At 43.1% G+C, this 22,574-nt stretch overlaps 1 protein-coding gene across 1 annotated transcript; it reads left to right on the top strand.

Moving 5' to 3' along the window:
* Nucleotides 1-181: 181 nt before the first annotated feature.
* wcd (U3 small nucleolar RNA-associated protein 18 homolog wicked) lies at nucleotides 182-22,553 on the top strand. Its single transcript, XM_077662354.1, has 14 exons — nucleotides 182-284; nucleotides 420-613; nucleotides 839-975; nucleotides 1,046-1,132; nucleotides 3,552-3,613; nucleotides 4,491-4,615; nucleotides 4,699-4,782; nucleotides 5,265-5,439; nucleotides 9,295-9,395; nucleotides 10,390-10,477; nucleotides 15,057-15,180; nucleotides 17,255-17,429; nucleotides 22,217-22,353; nucleotides 22,451-22,553. Exons 2-14 carry the CDS (start codon nucleotides 428-430, stop codon nucleotides 22,473-22,475), a joined length of 1,506 nt encoding a protein of 501 aa, XP_077518480.1. The 5' UTR covers nucleotides 182-284; nucleotides 420-427; the 3' UTR covers nucleotides 22,476-22,553.
* The last annotated feature ends 21 nt before the right edge of the window (nucleotides 22,554-22,574 follow it).

Raw genomic sequence — 22,574 nt, 5'->3', positions numbered from 1 at the left:
GCATGCAGCAAGCCTAAAAATTTGAAAAAAACTAAATGTACAATACAAATAATTTTTTATTGACTAGCAGTTGTTAATTTATGCAAACCGGTGCAAAAATGCTAAAAATTATAAGCTTGCGTCATTGATGCTAGGTAGCGCAAACTGTCGGCCGATACGAAGGACAGACTTATTGTCATTCGTCCATAGCCGAGGCAGCTATTATCCACCATCCATACAGTTATCCATCTTGCAGCCAGCGTGACCACGCTGACGACGCTTTCGATGCTTGCCAGCTTTTCTAGGTAAGTTGTCTTCCCATGATTTATTTTTAACCGTGGAAAAATCTCTAGCAACTAGGCTTTCTGTCGGAACTTTTGAGCCTTTCAGTTACACAGAGAAAGCTCTGTACGAATGAATGGAATCCACTTTCTTCTCAGGTGAAACCATGCTGCGGACAGCCGTGGAGACGAAGCTATTAAATACCGAAGAAAAGCCTCATGCACCGGTCACCATATCCATTGATGTGGTTGAAGATGAAGGAAGCAGTAGCGAAGCCGAGAAGGACTCGGATGAAGAGGAATTGGAGAAACTAGTGTTTGGGACCTGTCACGATACGGTCGAATCATCGCATGTGAGCTTGACAGCAGACTACGCTTGTTCAGTACTGCACCACGCAGTTTTCGCTTTTCAATGTCATGCTTGTCGTGTGCCCAAGTATCCGGATATTGTTATTCTGTGTATTCATAATCTTTTGTTAAATGACTAAGGCAAAATGCATGCTCCTCGCTGCAAACAACGGCTTGTAACCGCACGTATGTCCGATTTGTTGCAATTAACTATTGACAACGTTTTACAGGTTGAAAAAAAGAGGAAATCGCGTAAACGGAAAACATCTGAACATGACCTTGAAAGTGATGAAGGCAGCACTGAATTGCCAGCAGAGCATGCCGTGAAGAAAGCTGCTTGGCAGGACGAAGACGACAATAACATCCCGTAAACAAATTTCTGTTAGCTTTTATTTGATGGTGTTCTCGTTTCTTTAAAATACTCATTACTCTTCCAGTGATGAAGAAAAAGATCACACGGAGAGTCCGTTAGCTCACAAGCTACCGGAGAAAAAATATGGGTTCTCTGATCACTTGAGAAAGCAGTAAGTCTGATGTTGGATGAATTTATAAGCATCTAAACCTTTAACTTATATTACCAGTTTGGCAGTATTTACCAATGGTGTAAAAGCTTGGCGGTTAATGGATAAACTTGAAATTAGACTGTGGGCTGCTCTGTGTGATTAGTAATCAGGTGACATAGGGAAAGTTAATGTCACTGTCAACGAGTGACATTTGCCTTTAGTGCCATTTGGGTGGTGTCACGTGGCAGAAATCAATGACACTTGTTGGAGTCCGCACTCAAATCTAGTTTTGCAAAGTTGCTTCTCTTGTCTTGAACATGCTGCACGCTCTACACCTCTGTTGCCTTGCAACTGTAGCTTCGAAAATTAAAATGAAGGTGCTGGTGTCTTGCAGAATTTATGAAATTCTGGTTTTGTGTCTATGTTCACATATACGCCAAGCAGAAATGAACAACTTATTCTGCATTTTATTTTGCTTGATAGGATGCTGGGTGTGCTTTGTGCTTACTTTAACTTTTAATACTTCAGTTGAGGAGTACAGATGTTTAAAATGCTTTTGTTTACAATAAAAAGGACTTATAGCCCTTTCATGATGAAAAAGTGTTGTTGAAAATTTCTGCATGCTGTTAAAAATTTTGAGCAAGTATTAAGTTTACACCAGTTCTGATTTTGAGAAAAACTGCGCTCACAGACAATTGACGAGAACAAGGACACACAACTGCGCTGTGTGTCCTCATCTACTACTGTGCCATCAAAGTGACATCCATACTGCACTCAAAGTTACTCTAAATTCACCTGTGAGATAAGCATATTATATGCACTTCCTTAGCATTCCATTCAATCCCTTCCAACACCTGTCTAAAATTTTTTAGTGTCGTCGCACCTTTCTTGTTGCTTTGTGGTTGCTTGTGTTACACACTGCTAAGCTTCTGCATCACAGTTCCAAATTTGAAAAACACCTCTGAAAAATCAGAATTCTTGTTGAACCTGTGCAGTGTGGGGAGTGGTTGGAAGCAGGACAAAGATATGTTTTGTGTTGAAAACGAACGAGGGCCAGATAAAATGAGTAACAAATGCAATTTGATGTTCTAGCCGAAACTGAGAGGAGAAAAATGCATTTGGGCAGTCTGTGTAATACAGACAACAATAGACAGTAGCGTTTAGAGTGGATGTCAAGGAAAGGGAAACGTAATCAGGGGCAGTAGAGAATCACATAGAGTTGTGAGGTCAGTAAAGTTGCATAGTTGAGTTGGCAATGGCTGGTGCTCAGTATGTGTAACTAAATATAACTACTGGATAGTGGGATAGAGAGGGGATTGCTTTGCATTAGACTTTACCCAGCTGCTAATCATTGAATGTGTCTGTGAAGAATTTGTAATATTCTTTCACAGGTTTGTGTTGTCACATAGAGTCGCTCTTCTGTGTTGTTGAGGGAAGATGATGAGACGAGTTGCAGATGCACGCAGGCAAAGCACTAGCACGGGGACTTGTGACAGTACTTCGTACTTTACGCTATAGTGAATGTACACCTGGCCAGTTCTTTGACATTATCATGCGAGCATAAAAAGAGAGGCCGTACAATGCTTTGGGACAAAACGGAGCAACGAAACAGGCGGCAGACGGCAAGCACTTAGTGATTATGCGCGCATTGCTGCCTGTTCTGCCACCCCGCTTTGTCATATGCTGCTGTTCAGCTGGTTGTTCGTTGCTCTCATGATAATGTTAAAGAATTGGCTGGGTATACATTCATAAATGTTAAGTTGCTGTCATCGTTCAGAGTTCGAGCATATAAAACAAGAACATTTCACTTACGTAGTTGGGTGGAGGGTGGCAGCAGTATGTATCATGTTGTTGGAAGGCTCGTGAGTGATCGCAGTTTGAGGTGGAGATGCACAGCTGCCCGTAGCCACATGGGAGCGCGAGCTGACTTAGTTTTGAGCACGGCTTAGAGCGCCGAGAAGCACTGTCGACTGGGCACCTAAAAAGCGCCGGTGAGCTGAGGGTTGCTGGGCACTAGGTAGCAGTCTGCGCCAGTCTCGGGGCAACAGATTACTTCCATGCTCTTACTCTCTTCCCGCCGTTTGAGCTCTGTGCACTTCGTCCCCTCTGGCTCTCCTTTTCTGTTTGATGCAAGTTTATTTTTGCAAATTCACTGGTCATCTTTTTCTTCTCCATCTAGCCACACAAAGGCACTACGTGGCACTTGCACTTCATAGTCATGCAATTATCTTTGACTGCAGTCATTAATTGGTGCCCTGGAATTCGCAGAAACTACATCATTTGGGGGGCTTAATATTGCCTTCATGCCTTTGCATTTCTAGCGATGAAGCAGCTGTATAATGCTATGCTGAATGGCCTTGCTTCTTGTCTGGTTCATGATTAAACAGAATTGAGAATGTTCTTGTCCAACTGTCATTGCTCATAATTTACTCATTTTCAGGTACACAAAAGTAATGGGTGTGCCAAAGTGGGCAGAGAAGAGTGACACTGAGAAGCCAGCAGGTAAAGCTGAGTGGCGACCATTAGGACTGAGGGGAGAATGTATTGCCTAAGATGAAAGTGCAAAAACAGGATGTAAAGGCAGATGCAGCACTGCCTTTTTTTTGTGTTCTATCCTGTTTTATGGCGAGAGCTGTAATATGGAGCCCACCCTGGACCTTTGTGAAGCTGTGGTCTGTGGAATTTGGCAGGTGCTCATAGGTGCACCCACTGGAGAGGATTCTCCGAAACATGCCTCATCTGGAACGCTCTCTAGGGGGAGCACCTCTTGGCTTGGAGGGTGTTCGCCTCACCCACCTCCACCTGCCACCAGTTTGGCTGTCTGGATTGCGGTCAAATCTACACACGCATGAATACACAGAGAGAGGAGACCGCAGCCTCTTCGCTGAAGGGGACGGGCCTCGAACTGCTGTCTCGGATGAGGGTCATTGTTAGGAAGGCCATGCAGCAGTGAGACCGTACAAAGCGTTAGTGGAGAGCAGCCACTGCCTCTATATCAGATTAGTCACCAAGTGGCTCTCGCCAAATCTATTAACTAAGCTGTAGTTGGTTTCTCCACAAATTTTTTTGTGATGCTTTCCTTGAAAGCATACTTCTACAAGAAAGACAGCTTTTCTTTTTGCCCAAAAAAAACCACAAAATCTTGTCGTAAATATACATACTCAAAAAAGTTGTTTTTCAGCATTCTTTCACTCCCTCTCTTATCCCTTCCCTTGCGGCGCGGTTCAGGTGTCCAACGATATATGAGACAGATACTGCGCCATTTCCTTTCCCCCCCCCCCAAAAACAATTATTATTATTATTATTATTTCTTGCTTAATGCTGCTTTAGGGCTTTCCGCTACCATGAATTTATGTTCTTTCATGTTTTACATCTGCAGGGGAAGAGGAAGATGATGATATACTGCGAAAGGCCATCAGATTTGTAGGCCAGTCAAAGAACTTGGCGCCAAACCTATTGCAAATTCACAAGTGCACACCCCTGGCTTTTGAGTCGAGGGAAAATGTAAGCCTAGTTGGCATTATCTCCCGACCTGATGTTTGCTTTGGTCATTATTGATTGTTTACATTTTATCATTTCCTTTTCAGACTGTGCTCAAATGTGTTGAGTTTCACCCAAGTTCCCAAGTGGCTCTCACAGCGGGCCTTTCAGGCACAGTGACAATTTGCCAGGTTAGCCAGCTTACAATTTTTTCCCCAAAGTTTTACCTGCATGTCTTATTTTTTTTTTTCAGAGACATCCAGCTGCATACTGATCAAAAGCTAGCTCATAAATATATTGAACGGTGAATCAGTCCTGTGCAAGAGGTGCAGAAAAATTGGCAGTATTTGAAACTGTGCAAGCCATTATTAAACAGAAGATTGCCACATGTGGCGTAGTTATGCCCGTGACAGTGTGCCAATGCCACCTACATCTTCATGTACCCTAGTACATACTGGCAAGCACTCATTCCGTAGCTCCATGCATTGTTGTTGGTATAATGGAATTGCCAAATGAAGTGCAGCTTTTCCTCTATGTTCACTGTTAGCACTTTGGAAGTTTCATGAGCGTAGTAAGGGTGAAGGTGCTGCAGATGAAGGAACGGGAATCTGATGTGTTCCTTGAGGTACCTTTCGTGACTTGGAGTTTTCAGCTTTTTTTTTTTATTTCCCAGGTTGACGGCAAGACCAATGCCAAAATTCAGGCTGTTCACTTCGATCGCTTTCCCATACACTGTGCTCACTTCTCTTTGGATGGCCAAGAAATCTGGGCCGGTTCTTCACAAAAGGACCACATGTTCTGCTATGACATGATGGCAGGGAAAACTATGCACATCCGTTTTCCCAAAGGTAACCTTTAATTTGTTTGCTTTTCACTCCGTGGTGACCTGCACTTGGGGCTTTCAGAAAAAACATTTAAAGGGCCCCCAAATGATCTCGCTGGTCATATTTATACTCAAGAAACTTGTAGAAAGGGTCTTTTTGTGTATTCGAGTCAAATTTAAAAGCTCTGCATGGACCCTATTTTACAATAATTTTTAAAATTGCCCCTTGCGACTGATTAGGGTGTCACCTTACTATGCATTCTTATCTGCTCTTCTCCCCCATGACATAGAGTGGGGAATCTGTCCAAGTTGTGTGGACGGGGTGGAGTTTTGACCTGTTTTATTTATTTATTTTTTGGCACGTCGGCGTGTATGAGTTCATGAAATAGGAGAGGAGCATCATTTTTAATGGCCAATATCTGCTGTGTTATTGAAGCTAGCTTCAAAAAATTTTGCAGTGCGGTGGCAAGTGATGTAATACCGATTGCTTGTGCACTTTATCGAACCTCAGTAAATATGATTTCATATTCCCTTTAGCTCTGGATCTCTTGTTCAAGTACATGGAATTGGCTAGATGGTTTCTCGGTGGCTGCCAAAAACAATTTTTGTGAAATTTGTAGGATCTAACAAAAAAAAATCAAGCTTTTGTGGCTGATAGGAGTAGGATTTCGTTTAGGCTCTGAATTTCTTGCAAAAGTTGATAAAAATAGCAAAACTTTAATTCTTGATTTTTTTTCTACAGATTACAGGGGGAGGTCCCAAAGTTATAAGAACTGTTAGGGGGACCTCCTATTCAGATTGTGCATAAGCATTATATAAAAGGCAGCAACAGCACTTTGTTAAAAACATGTAAAATATTTAAACACTCAAAATACAGTCAGATTGATAAGAATGCTATAACAGAATCATTGTTATGAATTTAATAACTGTGTGAACATAGATGCACCTGCCGCGGTAGCTCAGTGGTTAGGGCGCTCAACTACTGATCCGGAGTTCCCGGGTTCGAACCCGACCACCGTGGCGGCTGCGTTTTTATGGAGGAAAAACGCTAAGGCGCCTGTGTGCTGTGTGATGTCAGTGCACATTAAAGATCCCCAGGTGGTCGAAATTATTCCGGAGCCCTCCACGCACCTCTTTCTTCCTTTCATCTTTCACTCCCTCCTTTATCCCTTCCCTTATGGCACCGGTTCAGGTGTCCAAAGATATAGGAGACTGATACTGTGCCATTTCCTTTCCCCAAAAACCAATTATTATATGTGAATATAGGTGCAAATCATATATGCGAACAAGAACCGTAACCATGGGAACAGCAAAAAAAGGGTTCAGATCAGAACAGTGACAATGCAATACTCAACATCAAATGCAATTAATTTAATAAAAACAGGAATAGGAGTAGAATAGGCAAACAAACAATATTTACAATATTTCATGACATTGGGATAGTGAAATTAGCATATATTGTTTTAATTATTCGCGAATACTGTAGATGCTCCACATAATTTAATTTCATGATTTAATTCCAGAATGTTATACACTCAAAGTTCGCTGTAAAATTCCCATAATTGGTTTTAATCTTAGGTAGAAGGATGTTAGCTTGCTCTTTAAAATTTTGTCACAAAACCAGATTTACAAATTCTATAGGCTACAGCTGTTAAAGTGTTTGAAGTATTAAAGCTGGCATCTTGAATTACATTGTGTGTGAAATAGTTGCTTAAGTTACCTTAGTTTAGTGAGTGCTATTTATTTTATACTGGCATGACACAGAATCAGATTTAAGTTGCCAATTTTGTCCACTTGGAAGCCCTCTAGCTGGTTTAGTTTATGGACTCTTTACATCTGCTGTTATGGAGATAGGAAGGTGGAGAAGTCAAAATTTTTGCATTTGTGAAACCTATGCTTCTTTGCTTTTTGGTAGTGCTGTGTGAAAAACAGGGGTCCTGTGACATGTGAAATGAGACCTGTAATCACTAAATACTGCCTTCTTTATTTAGTTGCAATGAATTTCACTAGTTGTTGTCCTTCTCCATACCATTGATTTGTTGATTGGTACCTGTACTTGCCTGGTTTTTTTGTTTGTTAGAAGTGGAAAGTGCCACTGCGTGAATGTTTAGCACATGAAAGAGCGATTCAGCCAGCGGTATGACAGCTGTAGCCATGTTTTGAGAGAAGATAAAATCTACTAAGTTCAAAGGTAGTATTTTTGTTTTTGTTTTGATGCTAGGCAGCAACAACTTTCCGCCTCATTGGATGAGCCTGCCTTTAATGACGACTTTTAATTTTTACTGTAAAAACCACTTGTTTCAAATGCAGTGTGATACAGAGTGAAATGCTGTTTCCTGCTAGATGTGATCTCCACGCAAGACAGCAAAAATTAGCTGTATAAACTAAAAATCTGTTATGTGCTCAGATGTAGAGATTACTCTGTACATATTTCAACATGGACTTGTAGCAACAAAGGCTGTTTGTGGAGGTGTCTATGTGCAGCTCTTGAAACTCTGCAAAAAAAAAAAAAATGATAGAGGTGTTTTGAGACCTTGTTTTTTTTTCAAAATGTCGATTTTTAGATTTTGAAACCTTCTGATAGAGCATTTCTTTAGATGCATTATACTTGGGTATTAGCGAGCGCAGGAGTGCTTTTTTGATGCTCTTTTATCATGGGAGTTGGAATTTGGAGTTTCGGAAAGTGGCAGTTTTCAGAGGCTTTATTTGCATTTCTCTGAAAACAGTATTTTTGGAAGTTAGTGTGCGTTTTTCTCACGAACTGTAAGACGTAAGCAAACAAAATTTTCTATTGATCTCAATCAATGTGTTTTACTTGACTGAATTTAGAATCAATAGACTAAGTCAATTATATTTTTATGACCAAGAAAACCCATTCATGGATAGCAATTATATTGCAGCGAGATAGGAAAGAAAGCACAATAAATCTATTTTTTGCTCAAAGCGCATAATTTTAGTCTCGGTTGTGTAAACTAGCCGTTCCTACTCACAAACTAAATTTCAGCACTCTGCGTTCAGTAGGCTTAAGAAAAAGTTACATCAGTGGAAAAATTGAAAATAAAATAAACAATAGCAGACAAAATTTTAATCAGTTTTAAGCTCTAATGCAAACTGCATCCATTTAGAAGATTGCTAGCAAATTTCGTAGCCTCAAGTTTTTATTACAGCTATTCTACAGCTATTCCTTTTATCCACGCACTATCGAGGAATGGAACAAGCTGCCTTCTGATGTCATCATGTCTATTGATTCCATTGACAAATTGTTGTAGTCTATTTCATAGTCGTGTTTCGTATTTATGCATTGTAAAAGTTGAACATGTGTCAGTGTATTTTACTTATTTTTCGCGCGATAAATTGATATTCAGAATTCTGTATTTTATTTTTCGCCCCTCCTGCTAGGGCTCGCTTAGGGCCTGCAGCATTTGTTAAATAAATAAGTAAAAAAACCTATGAAAGCCATTTTCAGAGTCTTACCCTACCTTAAATCGTTAGAAGATGTTAGAAGATAAACATGTATCTACGGTCGTCAGCAGTGAAACACAGCACTCAGAAGTATGTGGCCTTGTGTGTGTCTGGTGAGTATTAACAAAAAGGCCACTTTCATCTAGGAGGTGGAATAGTATTTCTGCCAGTCACATGTTCTGAGTGTTTCCTGAGGCATTTACGTTTTACCACTGAGCAGAAATGCTCAATGACCATGTACTTACATTATCGCATTTAATACATTGACAATTGTACTAGTTTGGCTGCTTTATATAAGCGACCCTCACTTCTCTGATTGGGGTTATACTTAGCTGCACTGAAATGTGTACTGCAATATGAGACATTGTGTGGTAAGCTTAGAGTGCAGCATGTTGTCTCTATTACTGTCCTTTGCCAGGGCTGAACATCACAAACACCAAGCAGTTTTATGTGTCCCCTGATGGAAAGTACTTCATACTCACCGGACGCTTTGGCGAAATTCACATAGTTTCTGCAAAAGTAAGTTACATCGTCCCCACATGTTCTTACCTCAGCTTCATGAAACTGTTGCTACGTTGACATTTCAAACGGTTAATTTGACTTTATAAATTTTTGTAGTATGAGAAAGCTTTCATCAGGTGTTTGTCAACAGCTGGCCAATAAGTCAGATGAGCTTACTTTTCTTCGTGCTTTTATGTATTGTCATAGCAGGATTTGTAGCCAGTGTGGTTGCTCAAGCAAGACTACTTTACGAATGCCGCTGATATTTAAGTGTCTTTCTTTCTCTTTTTTTTTTTTGAGGGAAAAAGTAATTTAATGAAAGAAAAGGTGGAGAGGCTCTTTCTTTTGAACTTTTGAACTCTTTTAACACCTGCTGACAAGGGCCTGGCAGCATCTATGTTTGCATTTTTTCTATGGAAGTACAAATACTGCTTAACTTATTAAGTATGAAGAGTTTAATGTTGCATGAAACTGCTATGTGTTGCAGCAAATGGGAGGTTTCTGATGAATTGGAACTAACGCCGTGCATAAATACAATTCAGATTCTAGTTTGAAATGAGGTGTAGATTGCCCTTGAAAACATCAAACTCGGTTATATGGGTGGTAATATTGTTTGCGTTGCTCTTTTTCCTGTCTTAAATACGAGGCCAGCTAAGCATCTGGTGTCTGCTTGTTGTTATCGCAAACTGTTCATACCTGGATAATCTGAAGCGTGTTGTGTCTTTATTGTTTAAAATGCTTAATGCTCAGGTTATGTGTCATGCACAGCTGTGTTACTGTAAATCTATATCAGCTGTACACTGTAGTGCCAACGTATATCAGATTATTTCTTATATTGTGCTCTTTATTAGAGAGATCCTTGTAGCTTGAAAGAACAGCAAACAACAGGGTTGTCTTGCAGAATTTTAACTGACTGCAAGGAAGGAAATGATTCTCCTTCTAAATGATGTGCAAGCACATGATTTGTATCTATTTTTTGCTCATTCGTTTTGCTCCTGTTTTTCATGGGTAGTCAAAGGAGTGCTTGGACACGCTGAAAATGAATAAGCACGTGAAAAGCGTAGCATTCGCTCCAGACAGCTCACTGATGTACACCATAGGTGAGTGCATTTTTTAAATCCTAGGGCATTTTATTTTATATAGTAGTTTGATAGTGGTACAAAAGTCCCTTAATCTTCCTGTTTGGGCCTAATGCAAGTGCCTGCTACCGCTGTTTATTTGAACTTGTGTTACTAATGAATTGTAAAAAATATATCCACTGAAATAATTTTTCTCTTCAGTGGTTCCAGGCTTCAAAGGTTGCTGGCATCATGCAGACATGTGCAGTCTAGCTACCTGCATTTTAATTAGTATTAGCTCGCCACTTGCAAGCGCGATTCTAGCTCAACCTTATAGTCGTCCAGTGAAGCGTATGGGACACGACGGGGGCCCTCTGGCACTTCACTAGGCTGGTCCGGGTCTCGGCCGTAGAGAAGAAAGAATGGCGATTCGCCCGTGCTCTCGTGTGCTGCGGAATTGTAGGCAAACATTGCATACGGGAGCCACAAGTCCCAGTCCCGCTGGTCGCGCGAAACAAAATGCGACAGGAACCCGGCCACGGTTTGGTTCAGTCGCTCCACCGCGCCGTTGCAAGCCGGATGGTACGGTGTTGTCTGCTTCTTAGCGATCTTAAGCAGCTCGCAAACTCTCCTCATTAGCTGCGACACGAAGTTCGTTCCCCGATCTGTCAAGAGTTGCCTCGGGGGTCCATGTCGGAGCACGATCTGTTCGACAAATGCTCTTGCAACCGTGTCTGCCTTCTGATCTGGGAGTGCTACCGCTTCCGCGTATTTTGAAAGGTGATCGACAAATACTAAAATGTACTTGTTTCCGGAAGTGGTCGTGGGCAATGGGCCCATTATGTCCATACCTGTCCGCTCGAAGGGAGCCGAAACCTCAGAGAACGGCTGAATTGGAGCTGGTCTTCGTCCCTTGGGTGTTTTTCTTTCGAGACAGGAATGACACTTCGCACAGTAGTCTCTAACATCCTGTCGCATGCCACTCCAAAAGTACAAACGCTCCACATGCCTGCGTGTCTTTGCTACGCCAAAATGACCGGCGCATGGCGCATCGTGAAACTCGCGAAGAACCCTTTCTGTCCACGACCGAGGTATGACGACTCTCTCCCAAGCGGTTTTCTCTGGTCTCCCTTTCCTGGTTGGCCTCGTGCGCCGACACAGGGTGCCGTCTTTGTCAATGAAATAACCTAGCTGTTCGGGGTGAGACGGTGCGCCCTCTAAGCTTTCGATTATTCGCTTCAGGTCAGGATCTTTGCACTGCTCTGTGCGTAATTCGGCGGGGTCGACTACGGGGACAAACTCATCTATAGCTGCCACGGCAGCTGTGCGGCTGAGTGCATCAGCATTCAGATGTGTCTTTCCTGACTTGTGCTCAACTTCAAAGCAGTATTCCTGCAGGTGTAGATTCCATCTAGCGAGTCGCGAGCTAGGGTCCCTGACACTCATCACCCATTTCAGAGGATGGCAGTCTGTGACTAGCTTGAATTTGCGGCCGTAAAGGTAGCATCTGAAGTGCTTTACTGCCCAGACAACGGCGAGGCACTCCCTTTCCGTAGCTCGGTACTTTTGTTCTGTGGGGCTCAGCTGTCGGCTAGCAAAAGCAACGGGATGTTCTTTGCCCTCGATAACCTGAGATAGCACGGCACCAACTGCGAACTTTGACGCATCTGTGGCCATAACGAAGGGCAAACTAAAATCCGGGTGGCGCAACAGCGGTGCACTCATTAGCTTCCTTTTCAGGGCCCCAAAAGCATTCTCCGCGTTTTCGTCCCAGCGAAAGGCGACATTTTTGGCTGTTAAGGCGGTGAGCGGCCCTCTTGGCGAACGATGTCGTCCTGAGCGTCTATGCAGTAGAATTTCAATAGTCGTCCGTTTCTTCGAGGATGGTTCACAAACCCTTCCTCTAGTGTCGTTCGGCTTGGAAGATGAACAGGAGGCGAGCTTGTAGATGATGACAGCAGAGCATATTTTACAACATACATATGCAGAGAGTTAAACTGGAAAAAGCAGAACTGAATTTACAAAAGAACAAACTTTGCACTACTTTACTCATCGACCGGGCAGGTTAGTGCCTAAGTAGCATCACATTACATGCTAAGCATGGAGCCCCAGCTCAGACTGGACTGCATCCGTTTACATGTGCTTTTAAGCACTTGATTAACAAAGGACTAAGGGCGGTCATTTCCAGTGGCCCGCCCAAAGCATCAATTCTCCAATCCAAAATAACATGCGAGATGGGGACCACCCCTTGGGTTGGGCTTAGCCTCAACCCCAGAGTCTGTTAACAATACAAACTAAATAAACAACAAAAACGCCACCACTCTCTCTCAAGTGAGAGTATACACAGGCTCTCTCTTCGGAGCTAATTCACTAGCGCCTGTCTTTCCACATTCTTGGCGAGTACTGCCTGTCCGCCATGACAGGTGTCCGTCACGGCCCTTCTGGGAAGCTGTGGGTGCCTTCCCGGCGATAGCCCACGACAAAGGGGGGGGAGGGAAAGAATGTTGTCTTCGCGGTAGCGCATAGCGTCGGCTGTGGTACGGCGGCGCTCTGGCCCGCTGACAGCCCCCTTGTCCTGGAATGTGCCCGGAAATTGGGGAGGATAAAGCCTGTTTCCCCGGGGCGGCGGCGGGTCCGGTTGTTCTGGTCGTCACTCAAAGAGCATGGCTGGGTAATTGATGATGCCGCTGTCACGGGTCTCCGTCTACGCCGCGCCGTCGAACGTGGATCCTCGTAGCACACACGGAATGTCACAGCTGGTTGTGAATCGAATTGAATATTTTTCGATAGTTTTTGATATCATCACAGGTTTTTTTTTCTACCGATTGCAATGGCTCAGTAGTAAGTGCACTTGGCTACTGAGCCTGATGGCCCGGGCTCGGTACCGGCCGCAGCGGCCTCATTTCAAAGGAGGTGAAACAAAGAAAATGCTCGTGTGCTGTGCGATGTCAGCATATGTTAAAGAACCCCAGTAGGTCTAAATTAATTCGGAGCCCTTCACTATGGCATCCCTCATAGCCCATGTGTCGCTTCGGGACGTTGAATCCCACAGTTTACAATTTTTATGGGTTGTTTTTGAACAGTCATCCCATCCTTCTGTTTCGTCAAGTTTATAATGTCAACACAGGTTATTTTCCGATAGTCTTGAATATCAACACAGGGAGTTTAAAAAAAAAATGCTTTTCCACAAAATGCAGCTATGAAAAGCTACAGATGTCCTGGAAAATTTGTTTTCACGCATTATGAGCGTAGTTTGACATAGCTGTAAGGCCCACCAGACATTATGGAAGGGGGAATCATGTGACAGTAGCAGTATATTATAAGCTTGTTATGTACTTGCTCACACGCTCACACCTTTACATTTCTTCAAAGAGCATAATTTTGTTCAATGAACAGTCTAATATGAGAGCTTGACTTAGTTGACTTATGACAAAGGAGTTTACAGAATAATGCATGAAGCACTGTTAGGTGGCCAGATATTTATTACTGGAGGTGTGACAGCAGCAGTCGATTATTGGAGGGGAAAGACACAGAGCAGTGCTGTCACAAACGCCGCAAGGCAGCTCACGAAAAGGACACAATTGGGGCAACTTGAGCTACAATCCCTTTATAGTAAGTAATTTATAAGTAAAATTCATTTCACGCCTCATTGCACGCCTAAGTGCAATGCTTTGGCTGTGTGATGCTGCGCGAAACATAGATTGCAAAACTACAAGCTCCTTGATGGTCCCAAATACTGTCGCAAACTGAAGGGGTGAAAACAAAACCATGTCAACCGCACCGCATAGTTGTCATGGTTTCGTTTTCCCCTGTGCATGGGCTGCAGTTGCACAGGCTGGCCTTGAAGAATGCCTCTCTCATAAGCTTTCTCTTCTCGTCTATGGCTTTACAGTTTCTAACTTTTAATACACAGAAATTGTGCAAGATGAAAGTGGTCACTGGGAAACAACAGCAGCAGTGTGCGCGTAACATAACTTTGCCCTTTTCATTATCCTCGGGGCTTGTGTGCCACGTCTCTTATCGCAGTGTTCGAAAATTAGAGGACCGCCGGCACCCGTTTGCTTTCGTCGTTGGCTTGTTGTGTGTGTTGTGTCGTTGTGCATTGAACTGCTATAAAGCGCAAACCAGGCTACATTCAAAGACGGTGTATCGCAAAATCATACTAAGTGTGATGTACAGTCTTTGCCTAAAGTAACCAGGCTAGATGGTTTGCTTCTCAGTCGTATACGGCAGCACTTATTCCACCCCACAAGCTCTAAATAAATGTATGGTAGGGAGAACCCTTGCCTTCGCTTTTTTAAAACATTTTGATCTTTAGGATAACCACAAGGGCTCCACTATAGAAGTGAGAAGCAAACAATCCAGCCTGGTTACATTTGGCAAAGATGGCACATGATGCTTTTACAGTATTACAGGTTTTGTAAAACTTTTAACTCCCCTTGAATGCTCTGCTTTCTTGACTGTAGATCGCCTCTACTCCTTTGTATCGGTAGGAGTTGTGTACTAAGATATTTTGCATCAAAAGGCTCTGCGTGTCCTGCGGCTTTTTAAGAACAGTTAATTCTGTTAAGTGAGGCATTGTGTGTTTTGCACCGTACCATCTGTTATTATCCTCTTACAGGTGGCAGTGAGGTCTGCATTTGGGACATGAAGAGTCGTCGTTGCCGGCATCGGTTCACTGACCAAGGATCTTTGGAAGGACTTGCTTTGGCAGCATCACCTAATGGACAGTTTCTTGCCTCTGGGTATGACATGACTGTTGTTTTGGTCAGTTTTTGGGTGCACTGTTCTTTATGTCATTACATGGTAAATTAGGGGATGGCGCAACAACATGACAGCACTGTGTGGGACAGTTTCTCAAGGCAGCATGGCCAGATGGTTGTGTTGTTCATGGCACACAATCCTGTAACCTTTTCACCAGTGGCTCAGTGCGGGAGATGGGGTCATGTTTTGGTTCTGCTAGGACATTAGACAGTTTTAGCTGTGCGTACGCAAAGAGTTAGCGTACGCGAGGAGTTTGCGGGGACGGTAGTGCGCATGCGCAGAACGCAAGCGCAAGCCTTGCGTCTTGCGTACGGTAGCCTTGCGTACGGTAGCCAGCGGAGTTTGCGTTGCGGCGCTTGCGTGGCTTGCTTACGCTAACTTTGACAAGATGGCGGCGCCCTGCTCGCCCGCTTCGGAATAAATACATGTCGCCGCTGGATTCTTCGACGCAATAGCTCGCTCAAATGGTAGCGGTTCGCTTTTCTTTCGCCTAATCTTGCCCACACGTAGCGGTATAAGCGATAACTAGCCCCTGTTTTTCAGATAATTTGGCGATCTTCAAGCTCCTAGGCCTAACTATATTCAGTGTGTTTTCCTCGTAGCAACGACACCTGGCGAAGCAGTTTTCTAACTTTTAGCCAGATCTTGCATTTTCTTCGGTTTGCATAGTTTTTCTTCTTGGAACAAAAAAGGCTCCCAATGCACTCACAGTAGTTATCAGTAATCACGGATGAAATTTTCTTCAACAGAGCATTGATGTGGTTTGACTTCTTGTCACTAGATGATGCCACGTGCGCCTGAGGGACGCTACGGCACGGTCAGCTAAAACTATACTTCGGAGCGGACAGCGTAACGCACGCAGCACCGTAGCTCTTTGCGTACGCAAGCACTTGCGTACGCACAGCTAAAACTGTCTATTTATTTGTGCTCTGAAACTTCATAGTGGCTATTTGATTTCTTGTGCATGCGTCATGTTTGCTGGCATCGAGTTCCCTGTTTTAAAGTAGTGGTTCGGATAAGCAAACATGCACCTCTTATTTAGGAGCAGACCTTATATTTCAGTGGCAGGATTTGCATGGCTTTAATGGGCTGTGAAATGCTGCTGTGAAATGCACAAGTGTTCATGATCTGCACACCAAAATTTTTTGTAACAAAAGGACACCCATACAACATACACCCGTATTGGCAAACGGCGGCACCCATTTGGTTGATGTCCAGCACCATTTTACATGCTTGCTATGTTACGTAAAATCACGGGGTCTCTAGCTACTACCTAGGCTCAAAAGTCAGCTCCCTATGATACATCTGTAGCTTAGACACAAACTCACAGATATCGCTTGACTGTGATGTGTGTGCAGCTGGGGTTAAGCTTCAGTTGTGCAACTTGTCCTCATTCCTGATCTGCCATAGTGAAAATGTCAGAGGTGCAGGTGGTGCTGATGAGGCATTGCTTGACTGACCCTAGGATGAAATAAGTAAGATGATTTTGCTATGCCTTTCTGAAACATGCTTTACAAAACATATTGGACATTGAGCAACTTTTTTAGGAGTTTGATCTCATATCTTTATAGATTCTGTCAGAACATTAGGTCAACAACCTTTTCCTTCTGCTTGTCTCGTACCTTTTTCATTTCTAATGTGTGAAGACTATCGGAGATCAAAGCCCAGCTGACTGTTACTGATAAATTTTTGCAATATTCTGTTTCTTCCTTGTTGAGGATAGGCTAATCTTCTTTCCATATAATTTGCATCATAATTAGTGCGCTTGTCATTTCACGGCACAGGTTCTCACGACTCCACATTATTTAATCTTGCCACATGCGATGAAAGTCAGAGTAAAGCCTGCACCTTTATTGCCTAACTTTGACTGCCTGCTTGCAGAGTCTGTTTGGTTTATGAAAACAAATGAACATCACTTGCCTTCAACGTGGTTTTCTTGCTTGACAGCAAAATTATTGGGGGTTTTTACTGTCGGTGGCATTTTCAAAAAAAGCATGCATGTATGTGCGGGCAGGCAAGGGGAATGCTTTATATGTCCCTGTTTGTGATTGACAGGTCTGATTCAGGAGTTGTCAATGTGTACGAAACGGCTAAGCTTTATGAGACAAGATACCCTGCACCTCTGAAGGAGATCATGAACCTCACGACGGAAGTATCTCAGCTCAAGTTTAATAGCACCTCTGAACTGCTAGCCATGAGCTCATCTTTCAAACCCAATGCTGTCAAAATGGTAAGTACAAGGCACGTTATGCCCTTATTACAGTAGGCAACAGTATCAGTGCTGTTATACAATGTTGTATTGTTAGGAAGTGTCATGCCCTCAGTGCCTTTGTGTTCATTTGGATGACGTAACAAAAATTCCTGCTCTGAAGAACAAAAAATTTGAAAAACATATTATTATAATTTGTACTTTTTCCCATGAACTGAAAACAGTGCTAAATCGAAAAGAAAACTGAGCACAGACCATGCCCACTATGTCCCCTTTAAAAAGACCCTGAGATGCTTTCCAAGATAAATGCGGTATATAGGTACATTCAGTGTTGAAGAACATCAATCTTCATTAATCTCCTCCGGCTAGAATTTTTCAAACATGGTTTTTTGAAGCAAGTTCATCGGGAATCGAAATTTACCCTTTGCCCTCTTTACAACTTTCCTTCTCTCTGATTCATAGTGTGCTCAGAGCTACACTCGGTGACAGCTTTTCTTAAAGGAAAGGCCATACGGCTGGAGCATTCGAAATGGTGTAATTCTGCCAAGTAGTGCGGCAGCATGGCGGTGCACCTGGCCGCCTGGCACGTAGCTCTCTGCGCGGTAACTTCACTCTCCTGCTGGTGTAGCTAGTGCCATCTATAGATCCTTCTTTTGAGACCACATGCCGAGGAAGTTCGTTGTAATGAATGTTTTTTCCGTGACTTTGCTACTTTTAAAGCTGGTGGTTGTCAGAAATAAGCCGTAAATAATGAATGTTGAAAATATACCTTGTTTTAAGAGAGAACTACTTATAACTGCAATTGGGGACTAGATTCTGCTGCAGAGGAAGAGAGGGCGTGCTTCGTCTCCACAGCTCCCACTCCATTGCTGGAAAAAGTAGCGAAGTATAGGCGCTTCTGCTCCAGCCTAATCTAGTCGCGAAACCTCATCATTGTTAGAATAGTGTCTTTTTTTTTTTCACTTTTTAATATTTATCTTGCGAGTAGCTATTTCCAGCTGTGGCACTCACGATCAGTCAGGCTGCCTACACTGCATAGCTGTGCTATGCATGGCGCAGCAAATAATTTCGGTCAGCAATCTCATGGCCTCCAGCAATTTGTCCCACTGTGCATTTTGGTGTCACAATACACAATGGTATGCAAGGCAGGAAATATGCTGGCAATGTTTATAACAAATATGCAGGTGCATAATTAGCACGACATTCGAATGGTCGGTGGACCATTTTGTAGCAGAACATTACTGAGGGCAGCATAGTCACTTTAGCAGGCGTACTGCAATTCTTCGGAACTGACATCCACGAAGTCCAGTTTACAGCCTCAAGTATTTTATCTTTTCGTGTGCATGCCGGTCTAGCTTTCCTTGAGATCGTCAGTCGCCCAGCATTGCCGGTGTCACCGTAAAAGATGAGCTCAGCCGGAAGAACGTCAGAGGCAATTTCGGAAATAATTTTCGCGTCGCTTAGCTAAAAGTGCACTGCACTAGCCACTAAAACATCACAAACATCTCTACTAAAGCATTGCACTGATGGTTTCCTTTCACTCCCGGCTCTCGCGCATATAGCGACAGAGTTCTTTCTGCTGCTGCGCACAAGAGTGTGTGGTTGGTTCCCGGTTTCGGAGGTAGTGCAGTAAAACCTCGTTGATACGTTCCCGGTTCATACGATTTCCCAGTTTGTACACAAGCCATGGACATTAAAAATGTCCCGCAGAGTTTCCCGGTTAATATGTTCCCGAAAAACACGATTGCCCAGCTACTGCATTTAAAATTTCAACAAATTGGGGTCGTATAATACGTTTATTGACCAACCCCACATTTGCAAACATACAAGTGGGCCGAACGAGAGGGCACGCGACATGTTATTTTTGCGGCAGTTGCCCACCGTGGTGGTTTCTCCGCAGTGCCTGAATGCAACGAGGCAAAGCATCACCACCACCGAGAACAAAAAATAAAAACTGCGCGCTAGCATTTGAGACATCCGTTTCTGTGGGGATTCGATATGAAGAGGAGAAATGCTTAGGTTTATTCGCGGTGCATAAGGGAAAAGAGGTGAAGCTTCTACGAACTACAGTGATGCGCTTATTACGAATGGGCTGGGTCTGGGAAACACAGCTGAAAAAGCAGAAACACTGCATCAGTCAGCCACCGCGGTGGCTGTCCCACATTACTTACTTGGGTGCAAAGAGGCGAAGCATCCGAAAATGACAAGGAAGAGATTTTGGTTAGTACTTTCGTCACTGCCGTCGACACCGAACGATAGTGCAACACCTGCATTACGGCCACCACAGCTCAGTGACTAGACAAGCCCCTGTGGCATGGCGCCATCTATCTGCGTTCGAGAGAAGCGCAAAGAGCGGCGAACAGGATCCGGTCACGCCGCCAAGCACAGTGTCAGCACCAAAGTGTATCCCTACACCATGGCTTAAAATATATTTGTAATGTTATTTTATTGTTATGAGTCAAACATTATAGTAACACTCACAAGGCTATAGTAAAACAGTGTTTTTTTGGAATGTTAAACGCCAGAAATATTTAGCATTGAAATTCAGAACATGGTCTTAGTGTGTATGGCTAAATGTTGCTTTGAAATGTTGCCCAACGATGGCAGATGGTATATTCTCCTAACCAATTTCTGAGCATATGGCTGCAACGTTAGCAGATAGTGTGTTATCTTGACCAACTCATGGGCATGTTGCTGCAACGCTGGAATATGTTGCACAACATTATAAAACATTGGTGATATATTTGTAACGTTCTGCCAATATTTTGTGCTTCTACCGAATAGCCTGTCCGCACGCTAATAATTGTGCTGATGGTGGGTTACACGACGATTAGCACAGATGTCTGTTATGTGTCCCCTTGCTTGAAAAAGGGAGACATGCAGATGCAGCCGCTCGCTGAAGCTGCCTGTCCGTCTTATCGCAGGACTGCATGGACTGATCGCTGTCAACTTTTTCACACAAAGTTCCACACACAAAGGGAGCTGAACTATTGCAAAGTAATGAAATTAGAATCGGAAGTAAAAGCCTACCTCATATTTCTTTTACCAGAGGTGCTTCTTGCCAATGGTGATATGAATCTCATACGCGAGCTCAAACTCAGCTGACATGTTTTGTACATCCACAATGCGTGCAGCACGAGAAGCAACGCTTGCTGAAAGCTGAAAGTGTCACGTAGGCCTACATGGATGAGGTTGCCCTCTCTGCTGTTCTCCTCTCCTGTACTCATGCATTACGCGAGAGATTTGAACACCGCGCTTTCAGTTGGTGATTCCGGCAGTGTTTTAGCCAAAATAAAAAAAATAACTTCACAGAGCCTACTTCAGAACCCTAGAAGGTTAGGGGATTTGAAAACAACCTCAGTATCCTTGTAAAAGCTTTTCACAAAAACTTGAATACCAATTGTGTAAGTGCTCAAGGAATTGCATTAAATGAAATTGAATGACATTTAAAATTGGCACGCAAAAATAAATATTTTCTGAAGGTTTTATAATTGTGACTGCATTTACAATAATTTTTTTTAAAGACCAGGCCAACCAGGCTCCCCCCCCCCCCCTTAGAAATTGCTATAGCCCAAGGTGCCCAGGCACAGCACTTTGCATGCAATACTGTGATGTTCTGTTATCTGTAAATTCAAGCACGTACAGTAGAATCTTGATGATATGATCCCGGTTGGTACGAATTTCGGGATTCGGGATGATATGTATTCGTAAGATGCCGTGGCCAAAGTGCGTTGTGTGTAGTGGACAGAAAATTGGATGTTAAGAACAACCTCCTGCCTCACTGCAGATGATACGAATGTGTAAGCCACAACAGCACCCTGAGCACCTAGTATTTGCTAGAGCCAGGTTGCTCTTCCCAAGCATTGTGAGCTCCCACAAGGCTCATTTTTGTGCACATTTCTTTTTGGATGCAGTATATTTTACATGTAGGCCTGCTGTTTCCTGTGTCATTTTTGTTTTGCTGAGTCATTCTTCGTCCAGTGTCTCCCTCCTCTGCCCTACAAGTGTAGAGGGGATGGGGACCGTTGACAGGTGGCAAATCTTATGTTGGGCAAACAAAAGAAGTGAAAAATAACAGGGCCCCAGCATGTACCGGCAAGCAAAGCAGGCTTAATTCAATCGTAGGTGGCATAAAGTTATAGTAAGGCTTCAAAAAAGAATAAAAATTGAAAGGCAGAGAGCGGCAAATGCAACTAAACATCACCTAACAAGTGGAGGCTTCGCACAGACGCCGATACCAATATCTTCACCGCCACCGCCGCTGGACAATGTCTTTGTGGTCTTCCTAGTGCTTTCACATTACAACTTTTCCTCATTCAGTATGATGCTGTAACTGTCCTTACAGGTTACATGCCTTATGCCATTATGTAGCGTTGATAGGGGTACACCTACTCATATATACCTAACATTGTTGTTCTAATTTTGTAAACTACATGCTTTCAAGTATCTTTTAGTTGTTATTGTTTCCTTACGGCCCAGTTTATATAAATACTATTTGTTTGTTCAAACTTTGATGATAATTATTTGATTTTAGTGGTGCCAGGACAGCTTGGCAAAGGAGTGCCATGGCTGAGATGTTTGGTCTGCACAAGCTTTTTTGTTCAACTGTCTTGTTGCCCAAGCTCACTTAAGACTTCGAAACATTCGGATTGGTTGAAGTTTGTTTTGTGACACAAAAGAAATTGGCTCTGCGCAATTATGAATTGTCGTTACTCTTATTGTGAATTGTTAAGCGCATGAAGAAAACATGCTCTTTTGTGGATGGATATGTTGAACTACATCTGCAATGCCTTTCATTTTTCTGTCAGGTTCACTTCCCTAGTCTGACAGCCTTCTCCAACTTTCCGGGAAAGCATGACTTCAGATACTCAAACTGTATTGACATATCACCGAACAGTGGCTATTTTTTGTGCGGGAACAACCTGGGAACTGCGCACCTCTTCAGGTGGGGACTAGTGGTCTGTTCTTGCTGGGTTACTTATATTTGCACATGAGAATATTTGTGCAGCATTCACTGATATTTTCATTCTTTTCACTTTCAGGCTGAAGCACTATTCAAACTTCTGATCCTGTGCTAAGTATATGCTTTGAACTGTCGCACAAGAATGGCGATGCAAAAAACGTGTAATAAATGTAGATACCGCATTCCTAGCGTCGTCTTGGTTC

Source organism: Amblyomma americanum, chromosome 4, assembly GCF_052857255.1.
Source record: "Amblyomma americanum isolate KBUSLIRL-KWMA chromosome 4, ASM5285725v1, whole genome shotgun sequence".
NCBI lineage: Eukaryota > Metazoa > Arthropoda > Arachnida > Ixodida > Ixodidae > Amblyomma > Amblyomma americanum.
The sequence above is the reverse complement of the archived record's forward strand: the minus strand, read 5'-3'. Positions and strand labels throughout refer to the sequence as shown.

What these genes read in the sequence shown, in the direction of transcription:
- wcd (XM_077662354.1), top strand. Translation starts at nt 428, where the DNA reads ATGCTGCGGACAGCCGTGGAGACGAAGCTATTAAATACCGAAGAAAAG. An exon ending in ATACGGTCGAATCATCGCAT is followed by an intron (nt 614 to 838) that starts GTGAGCTTGACA and finishes AACGTTTTACAG; the next exon opens with GTTGAAAAAAAGAGGAAATC. An exon ending in TCTGATCACTTGAGAAAGCA is followed by an intron (nt 1,133 to 3,551) that starts GTAAGTCTGATG and finishes ACTCATTTTCAG; the next exon opens with GTACACAAAAGTAATGGGTG.